Source organism: Conger conger, chromosome 3, assembly GCF_963514075.1.
Source record: "Conger conger chromosome 3, fConCon1.1, whole genome shotgun sequence".
NCBI lineage: Eukaryota > Metazoa > Chordata > Actinopteri > Anguilliformes > Congridae > Conger > Conger conger.
The window spans coordinates 28,233,010-28,254,951 of record NC_083762.1 but is presented as its reverse complement, the minus strand read 5'-3'; the positions used below and the strand labels follow the sequence as shown (position 1 = coordinate 28,254,951).

The window sequence follows — 21,942 nt, the reverse complement described above, 5'->3', positions numbered from 1 at the left end:
ATACCGCTACACATTGAACAAATGATCCAATTGCAATTTTCATGGTCTGTGACTCAAGATTCCCTAAAAAAAACCACAGGAAAGACACCTGCGACTTTACTAAATGACTGGCAGTATCTCCCTACTAGAAATCTTGCAAAATAATTGTAGTTATGTTCACAATTTTGCAATATGCAACTGTATTCCCATTGTTGAATACATTCTCAAGTTTGTATGCATTGAGAAAGTGGCTACAAAACAACAACCAGGGCAGACATCGGAGGGGAAAATAAACTCAACAGTTTGCCTACTCCTTTAAAAAACAGAATCTGTTTTTGAAAAAGTATACCAGATAACCAATCAAATAAAAAAGCGAACAAAGACAATTCAAAAAGGACAACCTCCCGAGGGGACAAAATCATAGTTCCTTACAGTGGTTCTCAAAATCAGAATAATGTTCAATAGAGAAGAGCCCTACGTAGGCTGCTAGGACAAAATGTTCTCACCGATCCTCTGGGCATACTACATCCAGCCTCTCCACTGTAAATATTTCATCGTGGAGGAAAATAAATTCTGGGTCAGTCACCACATTAATCCTACACATCATGTGAACCGCTGTTTTGGAACCACAATGTCTTCCTTTGTTTGTAGGGGGCTAACAGACAGAGAGGGTTTTTGGATGTTCTTGCAAGGGTGTCGGCATGCGACCCTGTGGGACGGAAGCATCCCGCTTCACAAGTCCGTTCAGGAAAAATCTCAAACCTGAATCCTTCACTATTTCCCTCTTCCCAGAAGCCATTTCATTCTCCTTTGATGTCCTGGGACTCCTGCATGGCCACCGCTAGAGAGCAGAGGGCTTCTGCAGTACGACACTTGTACCTAGTCATGGGAGACCAAGGTCTGATGACATCAAATAACTAACTAATTTGACCGAATCATTTCGCTTTGCTGGGCAGACACTGGTTCAAACTCTTCTCAACCTTTTGGAGCTCCACCTGTAATGCGGTTCAGGGAACCACAGCCACATCCCTTCACTGCTTACAACCCTACTGAGGTATGCAAGTAACAGCGCATTAAACCGCTGTTCTGCTTTGTCATGCTAACTGGTCTTTTCCACGCAGCAGACAATGATTCCCTTTTCATTTGAACCTATTTTGGGCAGGAGCCCATTCCACTGATGGAATGTTACAGCGGCTATATAAATGGGAAGAAAACATAACACACATTAAGAGGTTTTCCAAGTGTGGGGAATGAAGATATTAGGGCGAGACACATGAAAGCAGCAGTGCTCCACACACAAACTGGTTGATGCCCCCAATCAGTTTTCCCGAAAGCAGAACTAACCAGAAACGGTCTGATCCTGGTTACCACAGCAGTGCATTTCTGGTTGCCACAACAAAGCCAACAGGTCTGTATAAAACAGTCATGTCATCTCGGTTTGAAGCGGTGCAAGGTCGACTGGGTAGTTGCCAGTCACACAATTTGAAAGAGCCTTTTAAGGTATGAAAACAACCTTAAGTCATCCAGTGACAGCCATGTAGTACTCAAGGCGAGCTCAGCTAAGCCCACCATGAACTCACAGGGAAGGCCTGGGAGTTCAGTGCTGCACCGCATAACATTGATGGTTCAGTAGTTTAGCAAAATCCTCTAGTTCACACCTACTAAAGCATACTGATCGCTTAGACTTTGGATGGATAGATGGGTGGATAGGATTAGCAGGATGAAATAAGCTACAAATAATGGTTTGTTGTTCTGATCAAAACTAATGTCCACCTCACAGGCTAATCATATTAATATTTTATATTTAGTAAACTTGCAATGGTAACCAACGGCTGGATAAATATTACAAATAAACAATAGAAATGTCAGACACCGAAAAGAAAAACCTAGCTTGAGGCACTATTTTGTTGTGGTTCATCGCCCATTGTATATTTAGATAAAATAAGAAAAAAAGCCATCTTTGAATATCTGAGTTTATAAGGTCATGTTCTTCGTACAAAATGCAAATCCTGGGTGAACACGACCACTGTAGGTAAATAGGTCATCAGTAGGTAGATTGGTAGAGAGGTAGAGAGAGATTGCGTGAGATATGGAGAGCAAGAGAGAGAACGCTAAGCGCAGGTTGACACAGCAGTTAAGTTATACCCCCATGACATTTATTAATTAGGAAATAGAGCTCCCTGAGGGATTGGCTCAGGATCTCATAATTTAACTAATAAGGACACAGGACAATGGAACAGGGAGTGGTTCACTAGTTATTACAGTAATATTCCGGTGTTAAAGATATCTGCGCTTAGCCTTATGAGATGAAACTGAATTTAATCCCGCCCACCCAAGCAGTTTCCCTGCATCATAAGGTTGCAGCTCGTGAAACGAAACTAAGCTATGTTTAAGCACTGTAACCCTGATGGACTCATCTGAATCAGTTTGAGTGTGTCTGAAAATGCACATTAAAATACACAGCAGACCAGCTGAGTCACCGGAACATCCTCAAAAAGGCTGGTCATTTTTCAATCTCTAGCATGAACTTACTTCCCCGGGCCACTTGGCCTAAAGTAATCACGGTTACATAAGCACCCCCTTCCCAAATTTCACGGCCCTAGACCTGGGACACCGGCAGCACTCAAATGCCTGAAAGTAAATACAGACCACTGAGGACCTGAGGGGACTCTTAACATAGGCTAATTCTGTAAATCTGCTTGGTCATTTTTCACTTTGCCTTTGCCGGGTCAATGCTTGAAGCAAACTGCTCTTTAAATAAATCTCTAGCAGGCCAAAAAAAAAAACCCTCAGGTAATTTTCATTCCTCCCAGCGAAGTAAAAGTTGGTCTGGAAATCGTTCTGGTTTAGTAACCATGGAATGACCCAGCTGTTCTCTCAGCCTTCTCTCTTCGAGAATGTCAGTCCATGTTTGGAGTTGAGGGAAAAGGGCATTTATACAGTTCAGCACACAGGACATTCTCAGTTTCTACGGTCCTCGCACACAAAAGCAAAGGTCTTAAGGGTCTGGATTGATTATCAGTGTTTTCATTTCTCATATCCATTTCCCTAACAACCCCATGGGAAGATTTTTCACATCAGACCGGAAATTATGAAATCATGGCAAGACCAGAAAATGGTGGTCAAGATCAAACTTGTTCCACCGTTCTTGCATCATGATCTCACAGACCAAGCCAAATTTAAACAAATGTGCAGCGACATAACATAAGATAACATGACTTATTGACTCATCAATCCCCCTGAATACAGGTCACTCTGTTCTGTACCAGTGACAAACCGCAGGGTCAGAGTTGATTTCAAACACAGCCATGTTCCAACTGTTGTACCATGCCAACCATTTGCCTTGTGTTGAGATGTGTCCTGCTTTTGACAAACAGAGCAACCCATTTCATTTTGCCCATTTCTCACAAACGTATGCAGTTCAGGCTTGCATCATCTACTTAAGACCACCGATGGTCCATTTTAGGACGATGCATGAAAACTCAAGTAGGTTCATTTACCAAGTAAAGGGAATATGGTGCAGAAAATAACATAAAGTCAAAGAAAACAACAAATGGGTCTTTGAAGCCAACATCAGTGATTCAGACTATAAGACTTGGCATACAGAGAACTGAATACTGAATTCTTATCACCTCTGCAGAAAATTTAAATTTCCACTTCGCTGCCCAAAATCCCCAAGTATTATTGTCCTGAACCTTATTTACAGCACATTCATCTCTGACCGGTGAGACACTTTGTGAATTCACCTGTGCTCTGATAGTGTGTGGAAATGATATGTGCCCATGTCCATTCAATCCAGCACAAAAATAGAAATTGGGAGGAAAAATGGGCAGTGATTTGCATTAAGGGAGCGATGACTCACTTGTAGAATACAGACCTTTAATACGGCCTTAGCTGCATAAATCACTTGAACGTTTATGCTTTTCGACGAAGTCAGTGACCCAGACAAAAATAAGTCCATCTGGCTAGTCCTTTTCTCTCCCCCTAAGACGGCTGTAGTTTAGTCACCTCCAGCCACAAAGAAAGAAAAACAGTGCCAGAAAAACACCTGACTGGAGCTCTTACAGGGAAAATAAGGGGTGCTTCGGGTTCATTGCTGCGCACAAAGCTCGGTGCGCAGCTGTAGTGTGCATTTCCTTTGACCTCTGGCCCAAAGTCCCTGTTTACAGAGGGAAACTGAACTCCCCTCCTACACTGCAGCCCTAACAAACTCCTCTGAAAACGCTGAGGAATCCGCGAGCCGTTCCCACTGCGTTTCTCATTTACAGTGCGATGAGCCATTTTGTGTGCTACATGCGGTAATGTTCAACTCTTTTTGTTTGATATTAGCCGACATAAATATATTATTACCCAGGCCCACGCACAGACCACACCTAACACAACATACGTTTTTACTGATCAACGCTGTGTATATCGCTGGATAGACAAGTAACGTGCTCAAAGGTACAATAGTACTTTCCCACCTGGGACTGAAACCTGGTGTCACAAAGCCAGTTATCTAATCATGGTACTTCACTACCACCCTGGTCATACAGATAATGCACGAAAAAACATTATCAGTGTTACAGAAATGGAACCGACCAATTTTGCGCACTGCCCTCCTTAATTGGGAATCTCTATCTTTGATAGAAAAGGTGTGCATAGCCCCCCAAGTAAATAACACAATGGGACCCACGGCGTTGTGTGGGTATCTGCTCAAGACAGCTGGTTGCAGAGGTCACCTGAACAGCACAAATTCAGCATTTCTAAAGTCCAGGATGTCTTCTCAAACCATATGTTACACGCATTTACAGGGAAACAGCTCCTGGAGGCCATGTGGATGGGCTCCTGGAAGGAGAGTTATTCTAGCTCCTGCCGCTCTGGAATCTATCGTGGAAACTAGCGAGCCAGCTTCCACCCCTGCGCCGGTGTTGACTCGTCTGCTACACTGGATGTTCAGTCTCGGCCAGTTGGGGTCTCCTGTGTTTGGGCTTGCTTGTCCAGCCGGGATTGAAAACAACAGCCTGTGTGAGAACAGTCGCACGGCAGGGGATCGGGGAGTTTGGACTTCCTCTTTCCCTTTCACTGGTATTCTCGCCATGAGGAAGACCCGACTTTAAAACAAAGAACCGCTTATTTACTCATTGATTTCTTATAATAGCTGTTAAAACAATATAAGTTTATCGCTTTCATTTTAAAATGCTGCCTGCAGACAAAACGGCTATTATAACTGGAATCTATTAAAAACCAGAATAAATCCAGCATAAGAGTACACTGGACATACTAGCTTCTGTGCATGGGAAGAACATTCTGAGAACACTAAAAACTGAAAAGCACTTCCTATTTGGTTTCAGTTTTTTATTTTTTATTTTATGCGAGATGTTCCACCATGAAAATTTGCCTGGAGGCAAGTCAAAGCCTCAAGTGTTTCTCCTGCAATCAGACATGCAAAGGTTGTGTGCGGGGGAGAACTTAACACAAAACAGAACACTCCTGTGATTGTCTATCGCAGTGATCATTAGCTAATGCATGTACATACATACTCTGATCTTACCCTGATCACTTTATCAGATCACCTTTATCAGTTTAAGGTCATAAGCCCATCTTTTTTCATTTCTGGAGAATAGACTCTGATTTCTACTGTTAGCACACTGCCTTTAGTGTGCCAAATAAGGGAATCGTCACGCTTTCCCCAATACTTTTCCAAACCTTTTTTTGTTTTAACTTAACCTGCGGGTTTCTGCAGCATCGCTTGAATTTACCATGGCAAGAGAAGTAATGTGTGAAGAAATTGGTGAATCTCAAAAGCACCTTATCTGCCACCCATTAACGTCCCTGAGGATTTTAACAGTTCCCACCTGCAGTTTCACTGTAACTACAGCACGGCAATAATGGGAGCAGGACCTTCAATTGTCACTCATACTAAAACCTTAAAGCGAAAGTTGGAAAAATCTAATAACAGTCAGAAATGCATACCTTTCATTTGAGTGAACCTCGTGCCATCTTGCTGCCATAAACTGGTCACCAGTAAATCATCCTTTTAACCCCTGTCAGGTTCCTTCTCACTGCTTTACAGTCATTTATGTTTAACGAACAACCCTGACATTAGGAATGGTTAATATTTTTCTTGAAGGGAAAATGGTAAATGTCACCTTTCTCAAAGTCTGTTGTAATGCGACCCTCAACCTTTCAGATTATATAGTCTATTTATAGGACCACGTGTCTTTGCATCAGACAGTTTTGTTAACTTAATTGCATCCTGGTTTGGAATACACCATCTGTTATTCTTGGCTTATTCTTGTTACTCTCAGATATGTTACTTTATAACCAGGCCGACATTTTAAAATGGCCGTCCCAACACTTCTTTTTAGAAAGGACTGGGTTCGTTCTGAGCACGTCTGGTTGCACCTTAATGCCGTGCAGACACTTTTTCACTCAAGCATACCACAGGGATTGTGTGTGTGTGTGTGTGTGTGTGTGTGTGGGGGGGGGGGGGGGGGGGGGGTATGTTTCAGTCACACCTCAGGGGGTACCAGGAAACATGCACAACACATATTAGCACATATTAGCTTGTGCAGGAGCAGCATCGAGAAGAGCCACACCAGGCTGAGCAGGTGCCAGTTGCATTCACATTCACAAAAGGCTGTTCTGGCCATGACTGGAAGAAAGCAACAGAAAATCTAGCCATCTAGCTAGCTACTGCCTTCAGACATACGCTAATAAGAATGCTAAATACCGAGGCTTTGTGTGTGTTTGCATGTTTGTCTGACAGAGACTGTTGAGAAGCATCCACTACGACCTTCTAAGGTTCTGACTGACCTGGCCTCACTTCCTTTTTCTTTCCTGTATAGTATAGTATAGTCCTGAAATAGTACGATGTTCTATCAGGCGGCATTTCTGAGCTGGCCGAGCGCAATGTGTTTCATTGCTCCTCCACAGTTTAAAAAAAAAAGTATTGTGGTTTTGTGCTCTGCAACTGATGTTTAATCATGCGCTCCTGTGACCCACCAGACTGCTGCACTTCTATAGCTCGCTGGCTTTAAAGCCAGGTCCTATTTGTTGGCTCTGCAATCAGATACTAAATCAGGGAATGCGATGCCAAAGCATCCTTCCTGCTGAAAATGTCTGTCCCTGTAGATTTCAGCCAATGAAATTCATGTGAAGGCTGCTGCTGGTGGTGGCGATTAATACTTAGCCGAAGTGGGATCACAAGGCATACTTCTTTGGTTTATAATATCTTTGATCAATATGTGACAGCACTTCATTCACAGCTAAAGAAGTCCTGGCCTGATAGTTAATGACATTTCCTAACAGTATCCACCAGTAGGACTGCAGTCCCCGTTTTACACTCTAAAGCTGAAGCTGAAGTCGAAGAGGTTCTCCAGATTGGATACCAGGCCATGGGGCTCATCCATGTTCTAGAATAATACCTTAAAAAGATGAGCCACTCAGCAGCCCTGCCACTATCTTTCTATGTCTCACTGATCAGTGTTAGCTTGGCCTATTACCATTACTGCCACTAACGTCCTTACAAGTAAGCTGCAGGTGGAGTCAGTAACCAAGTTTTTTCTGTCAGTGGTGAATACTGAATAGATAAACAAGGAAGAGAGAAAGGGGGAAATGCCACAGTCACTGATCTGGGAAGGCACCACATTCTCTGGTTGTGAGAAAAATGCCAAGGAAAAAATGCCAGTTCAGCCAGCTTTGGCAAGAGTTTGGGCAAGCCTGGGCATGATATAAGTTCATATTATAAAAGTTCTGTAATTATTTCACATTTCTTCTTGCCACTATGGTAATAATACATTAGTGATGAGGACATTTGTGCAAATGGAACTGGGTAAACCCATCAGTTATAAACTAAAAACAAAACACTTTTTTTCTTGCCTGTTCTGAAATAATTATTTAATTTCCTTCAGGTGTGAGGCAGGTAGCAAGCAGCAGCACACAAGCACGAGCGCGAGCGCACGCGCACACGCACACACACACACACACACACACACACACACACACACACAGGCACGTATACACATCAGCGCACACACATGCAATTTAGTTGCTGAATCAACAGCAGCTTGTGCAAGGAGTTGTGCCTTTACAGTGGTATCACCAAATGTAACCGTTCTGTAAAGGAGAAGATAAAAAAGCATGTGCAATATAATACTTCCATAGCTTTAACTACCAAGCGCAATAAGATCGGATTATTTTCACGTTTCCAAAGCAAAGTGTTACTAACTTCAGATGAGGGTCAGGGAACATGGCTTGCTTTTTCCTGGCACCCTGACAAACATAAGGACAATGGGTAATGATAAAATAAATAAAACACTGAGACATGAAAGATTCTTGGCATTTAACACGAATATCCCTCTGGCTACATACCTTAATGTCTAAAAATTGCTTACTTTAAATGCATTTTTGTAAACAAATATGCAAGCCCCGGGGACAACATTAATCTGTTCTGCTACAGGATAATGATATTGTGCGTACTGTAAGTAACAACGAGAGAGACGAATCAAAGCTAAACCATAATAAAAAATTTTAAGCCTGTTTTGCTCTTCATATTTTACAAGCATTTAATGACACAATTATAATATATATTGCATTAAATACATGCAAGTGCAATATCCTAGATATTTAAACTCTTGGTTTCAGGCAAGTTTATTATATAATATTTACTATTATATTTTATTATACGAGTTACTGGCAACTTCCTGTCAGCTTGAACCAGTCTGGTCATTCTCTGTGACCTCATTAAAATGCGTTTTCACCCACAGAACTGCTGCTCACTAGATTTTTGTTTCGTTGTTTTTAGCACAATTTTCTGTAAACTATAGAGACTGCTGTACCAGAAAATCCAAGGAGATCTGCAGTTTCTGAGACACTCAAACCACTCCATCTGTCACCAAATATTCCACGGTCAATGTCACATTTCTACCCCATGTTTAGTCTGAACAACACCTGAACCTCTTGACCATGTCTGCATGCTTTTACACATTGAGCTGTTGTCCCATGATTTGATCAGGCCAATCAAAAATAAATACCCAAAACATTACACAATAATTTTGTTAGATCTACTGAACAACATCTTAATTTCTATTAATATGCCGCTAGTTAGCTACCCAACGTCAGCTAACCGTTTGAACTCATCAGTGTGTCGCCCAATAGATTACAAGACATGCCACACATGGGCAATTGTCGAAGCAAAATCGCCTTGCTAGCTACGTAAAATACACTTCCGTAATACCTACATTTCTGGCGCTTCAAATGTTTGTAAGCAAATAGAGACGATTTTCATATAACAAGCAAGAGCTATGGAGCCAACTTTGCCTGCTAAACTCATACTATATGTAAGTTAGCTAGCTAGCTAATCTTCAGATTCATATTTGAAGTCTATCGATTTAGTGATAATAGGTAGACTAGGATATGTAGCTAGTTAGCAAAATGCAGTAGCTATTATACCTTCGCATAGTAGCTATATCCATGAATAAACACAGCTAAAAAGCCATCTACGTCAGAAGACCTGTTAACGTTTGCCTTAACAGTAGCAAAGTTAACGTTAGCTAACGCTAGATAGTTGACGCTGGCTCTGGCAACTTGGAGCTAGTATCAACTAACGTTAGCTAGCTAACAACCAAGTTAGAAATCCCGCTAGCTAGCTGATATTACAAACTTAAGTTAAATGCTAAGAATGAAACGGGAAAAACCGTTGGCTTATGCAGGGAATCTCCATACATTATGTTTAAGTTCCGTTTATATTAACACACCATTTCCATATAACCGATGTAACCGAAATTAAAACTGAAAACACCAGCTAGCTTGCGAGAAGATAAGTGATATGTTAGCTTGGAGCTACCTTGCTAAACGAAAACAATGAGTGTTGTCAATTGCTAAGTAGCGTCAGGCTAGCTAATATCTCAAACAAGACGGCTGACGATAGGCTAACTGTTAGCCACGTAAGTAGACAGATAGCTCACTGTTAACTTAACTAGAAGCGCAGTAACTATTTTGATGATTTGTAATACCAATTCTACAAAATTCATATGAAAAGTTAAATGAATAATAATAACCCAAGTTATAATGTATCCATCGGTAGCGAATCAAACGAACCAGTGCACCTACCAGGTCAAATCCAAGACGAATCTCGAACAAGCAGCATAAAAAGTATTGCTATGTTTTCAGAATCTGGTAATATCAAGTGACTTAATTTCTTGAAACGATGAATACAGATGACAGAAACAATCTACTGGGAACATAATCGAACGAATTGCCTCGTTTCCTTGTTAGTCCAATTCGAAATGCCGTTTATTGCTCGTCGCAAAAAAGGTCTCACACCCACTAGGAGGAGAAAGAACTGCCAAATTCTGTCCCCGCCTATCTTAGCACATGCGCACTGCATCGTCAACCCGTAGGTTTCCTCTTGTGAGGATCATCGTCGACTCGATACCCAATTATCAGAGAACAGAAAAGGGAAGCCGAAATACCGACAACACCTATGCATTCCATTTTCCAGAACATTCGCTGCAGTTTATCTACACACTTGAGAAAATAGATACACATATATAGGCCTAAATTGGGTTTACACCACAAAACAGTATAATACATGGTCTTCATCTGAGCTGGGCATTTTCATTTTAAAGAAATTGAACGTGACGTAAATTAGATAGCATTTTTGATTTTTTATCATGTTATATTTGTAATAAGATAATACAGGGTAATATAGCCTATATACAATCATTGCAGGTCTATTTGGGAAAGCATTAGGCTATTTGGCTAAACGTCATACATTAATTCACTGAACAATGGTATGCGGTTTTACAAAAGTGTCAAAGCGGTAAAATTATTTTTTCACCCTGGAAAACGAAATACGCCGACCGGCATATAATTCCCACCCTCTTGCAGAGATCAGGAAATGCAGACTCTCACGTCCCCCACGTAGGGTATTTACTCATGTTTATGTCACCATCGTAGGCAGCTAAGAAGGAACCATGAATGCATTTTATAGTTTCTCTGGCTTCTAATCTAATCAGCTCCGTCCATTAATTACCTATATCATATTTGATTAGGGGCATTTAAAGTCAATCAATAATTTTATTTGAGAAGATAAATGAACAATAAATGCATTAGGCCTACTAGTTTGCTTCATTGGGCAGTCACTTTTACCCCAATACTGCATATCATACAGAAAGCTGATGATTAGCCGAAAATTTTTTTCAAGGTCACGTGTTCTTTAGTGCTACAAAAATGAAAACAACTGAACAGCATCCATTCAGGGTCGTTCCATTGAATCTTTTGACAGCCAAGCACAACGCTGGCCTTTGGACTGCAATACAGTATCACTTACGACAGACTACGCAATCAATTTAGACACAGATGTCAGCACTCGTGTATTTTTTCAAAACTATAAAATTAACTACACGTTTTGCAGCAGTAACGTTACCCACACCATGAAAAAAACCTGAAAGCCTGGCTCCTGCCGCTGCTGGGGTTACGTGTAATCTTAATTCAATGAAAGATTGTCTACGCCACCTATTGGTTAAACAAATCATTTCTTTATTGTTGGTCGTACCATAATTCAAATGGCTTTCCGTCGAAATGAGAGAATTTGAGAAATAGTGATAGTAGTGTATAATAGTGTATGCACAACATAAACATAAATGCATACAAATCCACGCATCTCGAGCAAATCACTGTATAAATGTACGCATAGGAACTCTTGGCGCGGAAGCGTCTAATGTGGATTTTTGCTGCCTAGCCTGACAATGTTTTTCAAGATAGAAAAATCAAGGAAGAATCAGTAGAACATATTGGGCTATTCAGCACACGTTGTCTGCTCACACCTTGTGTTTATCAATGGAAATAAAAACTTTTATTATATAATTATTTGACAAATCAGTTAGCCATCCAGAACACTTACCGGCTTATTTGGCCAGCGGGTAAATTCGCACAGACCTTCACTGTTGAAATGGGTCCGTGACGCATATTGATTGTTTTGTATAATTATGCCCACAAACAGAACCTTTAGGGCTGAGTCAACCACTTGATTATGTTTTTATGTGATGTACATTTGATGTATTGTTTTTCCTGGATGTGGCCTCTTGTATGTATATGTATTTACATGTGAAACGTATGGATGTGAACAGGATTCTCTTGAAAAGGAGATTTTATCTCAAAGGGATTAACCTGTATAAATAAAGATGAAGTAAAATATACATGTCGAAGTATTTCACTTTTTATTAAAACACTTTTATTTAATTATACAGCAATGCTGTAATAGTTTTAGGTATGTGTTTTCGATGTATGCTGCTGAGATTCACTCACAATTACAATGCAGTTCATCCTGTTCACTGGGTGTTGACAGTGTAAGCCGATCTACTGTAAACTGAATTCGCGCAATTCATGAAAACAAGCTTTGGAGTGGTCACAAATTGTTTGATAACGAGTGCCATCTACTGTTCATTTGGCTGAACCACACACGACAATATAGGATTTGCACATTAGGGGGATTTTTTAAATTACAATGTCACAATTCACAAGAAGTTATTTAAATAGACTCATTGAACTTAAACAATCATTCCTCTTCTAAAATAGGGAATTTTCATAAACCAAAACAGCGAAAAAAGAATATTAAGCCGTTTAATTGTTGTTTCAAACCATTTTATTGCTTGGTCATTACATACACTCCTTGGGATTTCTTGGAGAGATGTGTTGGGTGGGTGAGCCCCGATGCTAAAACTTGAATATTTCTGTTATTGAACATTTACATAGCAAAACGATAACTCCAGTAATACAATACATTACACTAAGATATAATGAATTTGATTTGATTGTACCATAGGCTATTGGTCTATTTACAAGCTGCTTATTTATATATTTATATATAGGATACAAATCAAGTAGAATACAGGTTTAGCAAATAATAGTATTAGACGTAACATTCAGTTTGGTGGAAAATGCAAATGGCCTCATATCAAATATTAATGATAATAAGAGCTTACAAAATAATTAAACCCTGGAAGTAATTAACCTCACTGGGTGGTTACTCACATAGCAATAATATGGAATAGTCTTGGATCATACCAGGGAAATAAAAAAAAATAGCTATGCAGTCCATCACAAAACGCATTAAAGAGCATTTGAATGCTGACTAACCGGTTTGACAATGGAAGTGTATACCTTAAGACAACATTGGAAATGATAAATGATTTCTTTTCGGATTTTGTCTAAAAGAGCAATGGGACTGCTTTACCACCAGCGAGATTCAAACAATTAAGATTACAGTCGAAGAGAAAAGATGAAAAGAGTGAAAAGCTGCTGACCTTGGTTACTGATCACAGAAGTAAAGTAAGCCTAATTAATTTGACAGGAGAGAGGGAATGTTTCAACAAGCAACAAGCACTGGTGAGTCACTGATAGGAATCCCCATATTCTCATTTCAAATCATGCCAACATATTACAATATTGGGGGCAATGTTCAAATAACCATTATTTAAAGGTGTGTCAATATTATCCTGTAAATGTTACCCACTGGCACCCAGGACTAAATCTAGGGCTGAGACATTCACTAGAATTTACACTTCCCTTTTCACACATCTGCCTGGTTTGCATTATAATCTCTTCGCAATAATGTATTTAAGTATGAAAATAATAAGACAGAAACTACGATGCTGGGTCTTACAGTAAAAATAAATACATAGTTTATAAAAGTGAACAGGAAAAAAATAAAAATATATTTTTAACAAAACAATTCCCTTTATCCGTTTAACTACACACGTATGCTATGTTTGTCTGCTTCTGGAAAGGACAGAAAGACACAACGTGTAAATCTGAGAGGATACAAGTAAGAAACAGTGGACCCCATTATACGCTCTGTAACACTCAACCTTGTTCCTGGAACAGACATTTATGGTTTAGGGGTGTAATGTTTTTATCTTCTATTCCAAACACTCGGTGGACCAGACTTATCAAGGACCTTCCCTACAGCATTGCATGTTAATTCTGAAATTGGTAAATAGTCTAATATATACACAGAGGACATACTACTACGAAGTGTGTGATTGAAAAATACTTATGTCCGCGATACTAACATGCCTTATTGACTTCATTCTTTAAAAAACAATGGCACAGCTGTATACTGATTTGTATGTCCTTGGTAAATCTCACCCTACTGTGTAATTGAGGAAGCCATAAAGGTTTGTTTTGGGATATGTCTTGTGCTTCATGAAAACAGTCTAATCGATGGATGTTTTTTTCCTCCGTCCTTTTGAGTCCTGGAGGGCTTTAGGCTTCATAGACCCTGCAGGAGAGATACAATGTACTGGTCAATACAGCAAAATGTCAGCAGTGATATTCAGCCAGCTCCCAGGAGTGGAGAAAATGACAACGGCAGAATTATGTTTTCATCATCTATCTATTCTGCTCCGCCGTACATTATCTGCACAGCAGGGAGCACAATGTAAAATATTGCTGCTTAAAGAATTGAAAGGTTTAACAGTAGGAGTTAAGAACAAGGCTCCATGTAGTGCTCTTCATCCAAACAGCATTTATACAAAAATTCAATAGGCCAGATGCTTTCCACAGCCACTCACCTGTTCTTGTCTTTCCAAATCCTGAAGCGCTTCACCAGGTTTTTGGTGCTCTGTAGCTTAGGGTGCAGGCAGTATTCCTGCCCTTTGAAGCGAGCCACATTCTCCATGGTAACGCTGAACAACAACAAAGGAGAAAGACATTTGTATTAGATATGTGTCTTTGCCCTCAGTGCAGACAATTGTGACCATCAACTCTGCCATTTTGTATACAATAGCTTTAGAAAAGAACAGTGGGGATCTGTTGATATAGTACATCAAGGTAAGACTGCTGCAAAAACTTGTCCGTTCACCAAGCCTAATGACTGATCTTGTGTGTTACCAAGGCTACTAAATGGAAAACCAAAAAGTAAAAGGAAATCACCATCATAAATCACACAGTGGCAATAATGATTGCACAGCTATTAACACTACACAAGGTTAGAATAAGAAGATTATTAAAACATTGAATCGCTTAAGTTATGTTAAAACTTTGTCCTGGGGGGCACAGGGGGGTCGGGAGGTATAATTTGGTACACACACTAACAAATGTGAGACTGCTTGTACTATACAGTATATGTGTACAGAAATGTGAATAATGATATCTTTAAAAAGCTATTTGACCTGTTGGTACAGTATCTCCATATGCACTTTGGGGAAAAAATGTTACCCTTTCTTTTTTTTTAAGTGGGGACAATACTGGTAAATATGAATTCAGTTCCTTTATGATGCAGGTAACATGTCTTGACGTAGTAGCCAAAAGAGCTCTCCTACCTGCCCAATGCCTTGTAAGCACAGTTCAGTCAAATGTTATACCCTACTATCATCTCATCTGATTATTCACCTGTAAACAGCCAAGGGAAGCTAAACTCCAGTCCCAACAATTCCTTATTAAATAGAACAGGATAAGTGGTAGGTAGAGGCACTCGCTGAATGTTAATCTGGGAGACCTTTAACCAATGCCAGCCAATCAGAGAGAGAGAGAGAGACAGAGAGAGAGGCCACTGTCCAGAGGATGCTGGGAGTTTGTTTCTCTGAATGCTAGGGCCCACCATCTCATGCAAATAGCCCTGCTAATTGTTCAGCAAGTAATTAATCCCACAGTCTAGCTCAGCGATTACTGTACTAATCCAAGGATTCCAATTCAGGTCAAAATCCGGCAGGAAAAGGTACAATAGTTATGAGTCATCCCAAGAGGATTATGGGAGAACCTCTCTGCTACAAAATGTGGAGTCTGTTGAAGTGGACTACCATCTACATTCTTGCCACAATTCAGGAACAATTGTATTTCTTCATTAACAATAATTATATTGAATATCTTTAGCAAAACAAAAGAAAAATAAACAATGTTTAAAGGAAATATTGCTATCAACCAAAACGGGGGAGCACTGAAATAAATTCCTTTGTCATTATCTATGCACTTTCCCTGAAAATGCTCTTCCTGCAATACCTCAGGTGAACAGCAGGTGGGCACAAAGCACACAATAAATATAAAACCAGGAACAATGTCAAATTAAATCTATTTCTTAAGTCCTTAAGAATATAGCTTACTTATCATCACCACTTAATTCATCTAGCAGTAGATGAATGCTTGCAATAGGGAAGGAGCTCTCTATTCAGCTATGTTAGGTGTTGACAAAGAGGTTCTTGATGGCGAAACCACAACGGAGAAAGACCATTCTCAGTCTCTTAGAAGCCAGCACACACGCTCTCATATGAAATAGGGGGCCCTTATCAGCCGGCATGGCTATTCAGCCAAGGCAACAATAGCTATTTGTGCAACGACGCAAGCGATTTCAAAGAGCAGCTTTGAGCAGGAGAGATCAAAGAAAATTTTAAAAGGCAAACAGGACTGGCTAAGAAACTGGAACTCCAGGACACGTGGTTGTCAGGGAGGCATTACTGTGTTCATTCACTAGTCCTACTGGGGCCAGACAGCCTGGTCTATGTACAGCACCCACGCAACACTGAAGAGTCACTGTTCAGGGGACGAGTTGCAGTCAAACATATGGCAGTTTTACCTCATAAACCCTGCCCTCTGAAAGGTAACTTTGTACATTTGTCCAGTAGTTGAGACAAACATAAATGCAGACTTGTTTGGAAGAAGATAAGGCATTGGGTTTTTTAAGTTTTTTTTTTTTTTACTACTGTTGACTCTAAAGTATGGAGTAAAGCATGGAATTGTGTGACTTGCAGTCATCCAACACACACAGCCTGCAGGCAGCACTTATTAATTACCTGTAGTATTTAAAACAGAAAATAAAAATAATGTGAGATGTATAGAACATCTGACTTCTCAATGCCCCCAAACCAGGCTATTTACAGTTGCCAAAAATGGAAAAACCTAACAGCCCAGTTTGAGGAAAAGTCAAAAGCTGTTTATGCGTTTGGTTTTCCTGCATAGCAAGGAAATGCGTACCTCGTTCAGGCAAGTGTTACTTTACAAAATTACCCTGCGTGATTCAAAGCAATGATTAAGTGAGTCTTGGATACCAAAATAGACAAAAGAATTGAGTAAGAACTGCTCCATTTGCCAAACAGAATTTGTGGTATCACATGGATTGTAGAGAAAGTAAGAAAGAGGAGCAAAAAAAGATTGAAAACAACAAAATAGAAAGGCTCACAAGATCATCTTCTCCTGGCAGAAGGGGTGTTTAGGTTTGAATTCCAGTTTCTGCACATCCTTATACCGGATCTTTGGCCCTTTCCGTGTGCACCTGCACTTGTATGCTGTAAAAAGAAAGGTGCATGTTTAGCTACATGTTTCAGCATTCATACCCATGTTGCAACCACCACCCTTACTTCAATCTAATCTCAAATCAGAATACTGCTTGTTTCGCGGGGAATCAGAACTTTTTCAATACCTCCAGAAGTCTGAGGAGCCAGGGCTGTTGTGACCAAGAACCAGGCGATAATAAACAACCATAAATCATCCGACTGTTTTATTTAAGGACAGTCTTTGTTTTTACAGCCTTCCCCTTTAAGTGGCATGCACAATACAGCAGCTGGTCATAAAAGCACACACATACTCTGCCACCAGATAAACAGTGTAGCCCCAAAAAACTAAACACAGTTAAAGTGCCCCCTTAAACTCGCCAGTAACTCGCCCGTGCGCTCGCACATGTATGCGTGTATGTGTTCTTGACCTAAAATTCGTCTCTGTTGCAGGTGAACAGCTGTTTATTCTGCTCTCTGAAGGAGCACATGACCTACATATTTTACTCCATCAATCTTCTCCAGTCCCAAACGCTCAAAACCATTTTAACAAATCCTGGAAAAAAGGGGCCAACGCCAAACTCACAGGTTTAGCCAGAAAACAAAAAGAACACACACGTGACTAATCGGTGAAGTCGATTGTTATTCTATTAATGCTTTAAAACTTACTTAGAAGTTTGACTAAGCTCCGAGTCGGGAACTACGTTGTGCGTAGTTTTATTTAGATTAATTTGATGCGGCAAAAGCTAGTAAACATCGTATTACCAGTGTGCTGGTTCATGCACCAAATATACGGAGGCCCGAAAGTGTTAGTCGTTAGCCCATCCGTTTAGATGTTGCGTAGTTTGAATAATGTATTTTATTATTTTGAATAGCAACAGATTGCAACAGAACACGGCAGAACAATAAGCTGCAATCGCTTGCTCACCAGTGAATGTTCGGAAAATAAACAATCCATTCGAACAGGTGTTTTACAAAATAAAAATAAAAAAATATATATATATATATTTAAACCAATCTGTTTCGACATTATTAAATATTCCTAGCCCAAATGTTTCCAGAAGTAATTTCAGATTTGAGAAATTGCATAACAAACTAAAATGCGTTAAGGATCAAGCATTTAATATGGATAGACTACATTTCAATGCAGTGTGAACGAGTGTAAGTTTGTATCTTGAAACACATAAAAGTGCGGCACAATTTCGCACATATACAAAATGTCAGATCAATTATTTGAAAATACATGCCTACAACTTTTCAATTTCCCAAAACGATGCCAATAGCCTAACAATAACCAGTTAATCTAGCAAAACTAATACGATAATTAAAGAAGCATATTATCATACAAGACGAATACACATATTTGGCATTTCAGTAAATTTGTCATCTTACCTAACCTTTATGATGCATGGAACTACATAATCCCCTTTTAGATATCTCTGCCTCTGATATCATTGGTATTCACAATGAGTTGCAAGGCTAGGTTACAGCAACAAGGATCAGCACACTATATAGGTCAATTTGAACAAGAGAATTGAATGATATTTACCTTCTACGTTGAGAAAATATATGGCAATAACCAACAAAAGTAACGCAGCTGTGCATCGATTCATCTTGTCTGGTGGAGAACCTCTTCAAATTTGTATGGTATTCTGTGCCAAATGTTAGATACTTAGCTAAATTATTCACTCCAGTTTACAGAGATACCTTTCAGCGATTCTTGTATATTGGCATTAATGTATTCCTTCTACTTAATAGCCGGTATAGGTTTTGCGCTCTTCAAAGTGCTGACGAACTCCGCGGGTTAGCTCCTCTCTTAACGAAATGTCACTTGCGCTTCTGAGTGCTCCTTTTTGCAATCTGATTGTCTGCTTTGAGCTCCCGCCTTTAAAAAACAGCCCAGTCCTGTCCTCATTAATATGCACGACAAGCCAACGAATCAGTCACTTCTATAAGACAAGTGAATACAGAAAGGACGAAAGAAAAAGCAGCAAAACAAAAAAGACGTCTGGCTGGTAAAAATGGAGATAATAGTGCTTGATTGGACTGTATGGTTACCCACGAGGGTACAATTAATAGCTGTTTCTCTTGGAAAATAACTCAATTTCGCACATCCATTTAGCCAATTGCTTCAGTCTGTTGAGAACTCACATAACGTCAGTATAACCTAATAGACATAGACTATTTATTTGAATAGTATTCGTTTCATGCACTGCGTGGTAGCCCACTTTATTCCGAAAAACAGACAATCAAAATAACATTTCTCATTTGGTAGTCTGATTTGTGGTCTTATTCTGGTGATTTAATTATAGTATATACCGTTATTTAGTTTTAATAGATTTATGTAATATGTAAAAAACTGGAGACCCCTTTCTGATACTGCAAGATTATGCTATGGAGAATTGTCAAAATACATAGAAGTAAAATCACTGTACTATCAGAAAAGATATGGACTTTTTTCCTGAACAACATGAACAAGAAATAAAAACCTTTGAAATATAATTCAGAAATTCCATCTGGACATACCAGGCAATACTTTTTGAAACAATGACACCATAGTGTTTGCATGTCGGACATGAATTGTCTGTCCAGGTGGCTGCCCTGTGATCTGGTCCTACAGGACCAGTCATTAAACCAATAAAATCTGAGTCTGACCTGGAATGTCTTGGCTGTTCCCAGAATTTTCGAGCTTTGAACAGGTTTCCAGAAATCAGGAAACATTCTCCTTGTGTATTCCCAGCGATCCTTGTGTTTGAACAGGAACACATCTTGATGGAATTAGATAACTGCAACCGATTTAGATCGAATAGCGAGTTTTGAAAGGGAAATTTATTATAGGAAATGTAAAATCTCGCTCCCCTGGTTCCTGTATTTTATACTGCAGCTGTTTTTGCGTCCATGGGACTTTATCAGCTGATCTTATCCATTACTTTCCAATTGTATTGCTGTATTTTCTGTTTCCAACAACAGACTTCAATCAGTCAGGAATAAAAGAAAGCTGCAATAATATGGTGTTCATGTCCACACCTTGAAAGGTCTTCCCTATAAGTAAGAAATTTGCCTACTGTTCAGAGAGCAACTGCGTACACAGTCATCGCATGGTGACCTTTGTGCTAAAATCACAGCAATCTCCTCCCTTGCATTCTGTCATAATTTTCTTGTGTTATCCATTTTTATTTCCTGGGGTGTCTATGACAACAGTGGCAGGAAAGGCCCAACTTTTCAAATGGCATTCTTTCACAATACTCCTGTGTAAAGTTGCTGGGTATATTTAATTAAAATGAAGATGTCTGCTGTGTATGAGCGTTCAGCCGATTTCCACCTTTTCCTATGGAGTAGCGAGGAGATTGGGGTACTGTAGAATTGATTGGAAACACTTTTGTTCTGCTCTTGGCTCTCTCATTTCTCACCAAATATGTTAAAGGGTGCATAATGGGAATTATTGTATGAAGAAGCAGACAGAGTGAAAAGAACACAAATAATGAAATAAGGTTTTTCAAAACATGTCTTTGCACTTCAGTTGATCTACAAAAGATGATTTCTACAAAGATGACAGCATGCCATTTAGGGGGGCTGTTTATTTTTGACAGATGGTCATGGCTGTATCTAAATCCAAAGAAAGACTATGATGAATGTGCCACTGTGGCATATTGGATCAACCCATTTGAATTGCATGAAGTTCCTCAAAACAAAAAGATAGCATGGGAATAAATAGTCCCCTTGTTTAATTTAAGAAGCACAACTTCCAGAGTCTGCGTGCCCTGTGGCTTTGTAATAGATAGCCATGAGAAGAGCATTTTTCCCTTCCTCATTCACATTTATCTCATTCACAGAACAAAAACAGATCGGGGTATGCAGTGCCCCAGCCAAGCCAGCCATCCCAGCTGTCATCAGTCATACCGCAGTCGTCAGGTGTCTATTTGCAGCCCAGCCAAGTCTCCAGGTAAAATGATAGCGATAAGCGTGCAAATGATATGTTAATCGGCTCTTTAATGCCCGTCTTCATCAAATACAGTACACAGGAATTTGTTCTGTAAGCGATGCAAAAAATTCAGGAGCGAATGTGATGACAATTCACTCAGTTCCGTTTTAGCTTATATCAAACGATGTATAGTAATGTCTCTGAGAAACAAATGTCTCTGAAAGTTGAAACGTCAGCCATTTTTAATCGATGGTGGTGTGACTTGAACATGATACAGTGCTCACAATCAATAACTTGACATGTTGTGTAATATGTATGAGACTATGTGAGGATTGAGAAAGAAGCTTTCAAAGCAGGGTTTGCCCAGAGCTGAATTACCCCCAGCTTTCAATGATTCGCATTTGAGTTTGCTACAAGGCTGTGGGAGGATGTCTATGTGTGTGTGTGTGTGCGCCCCACATTTGGATTTCTGATTCCTTAAATACATCACACAGGTTGTACACATACTTTGGGAGTGTAGATGTGTGTGTTCTTTGCATTGTTGATAGTTTGTATTAACAAAATATTTCTTTATGCTGATAACTTCCTACTTCCTCATGTGAACAATGGTATTTCAGAGCTGTCTTCACTTAAGACTTTGGAACCGTTGTTTCCAGTCAGCTAGGTAATGTTTAATTACATACAACATTTCAAATGGAATATTTTGACCCGAGTGCCCCTTTAGTAAACATTTCCTTGATGTCCGATTGTATAACAATGACATATTTAGCTGTCACTAAAGGTGAAAGA

At 39.7% G+C, this 21,942-nt stretch overlaps 2 protein-coding genes across 6 annotated transcripts in view; both read right to left on the bottom strand.

Moving 5' to 3' along the window:
* Window positions 1-10,285, bottom strand: part of fam13b (family with sequence similarity 13 member B) — a 49,351-nt gene extending 39,066 nt beyond the window's left edge. For 4 of the 5 annotated variants that reach the window (XM_061235953.1, XM_061235957.1, XM_061235956.1 and 1 more), the window contains exon 1: window positions 10,075-10,285. The gene's annotated coding sequence lies outside the window, so the exon portion shown is untranslated. Of the gene's footprint in view, window positions 1-8,191; window positions 8,236-10,074 lie in introns of all 5 variants that reach the window. The other variant, XM_061235954.1, reaches the window with a different exon arrangement.
* Window positions 10,286-12,587: 2,302 nt separating this feature from the next.
* On the bottom strand, window positions 12,588-19,113 carry cxcl14 (chemokine (C-X-C motif) ligand 14). The gene is made up of 4 exons (XM_061235479.1): window positions 18,781-19,113; window positions 17,141-17,246; window positions 14,541-14,654; window positions 12,588-14,248 (listed from the first exon to the last, which is right to left on the bottom strand). The coding sequence occupies exons 1-4, from the start codon at window positions 18,842-18,844 to the stop codon at window positions 14,233-14,235; spliced, it is 300 nt and encodes a 99-aa protein (XP_061091463.1). The 5' UTR covers window positions 18,845-19,113; the 3' UTR covers window positions 12,588-14,232.
* Window positions 19,114-21,942: the final 2,829 nt, after the last annotated feature.

What these genes read in the sequence shown, in the direction of transcription:
- cxcl14 (XM_061235479.1), bottom strand. Translation starts at nt 18,844, where the DNA reads ATGAATCGATGCACAGCTGCGTTACTTTTGTTGGTTATTGCCATATAT. An exon ending in ATATTTTCTCAACGTAGAAG is followed by an intron (nt 17,247 to 18,780) that starts GTAAATATCATT and finishes TTCTTTTTACAG; the next exon opens with CATACAAGTGCAGGTGCACA. An exon ending in TGCCAGGAGAAGATGATCTT is followed by an intron (nt 14,655 to 17,140) that starts GTGAGCCTTTCT and finishes GTTGTTGTTCAG; the next exon opens with CGTTACCATGGAGAATGTGG.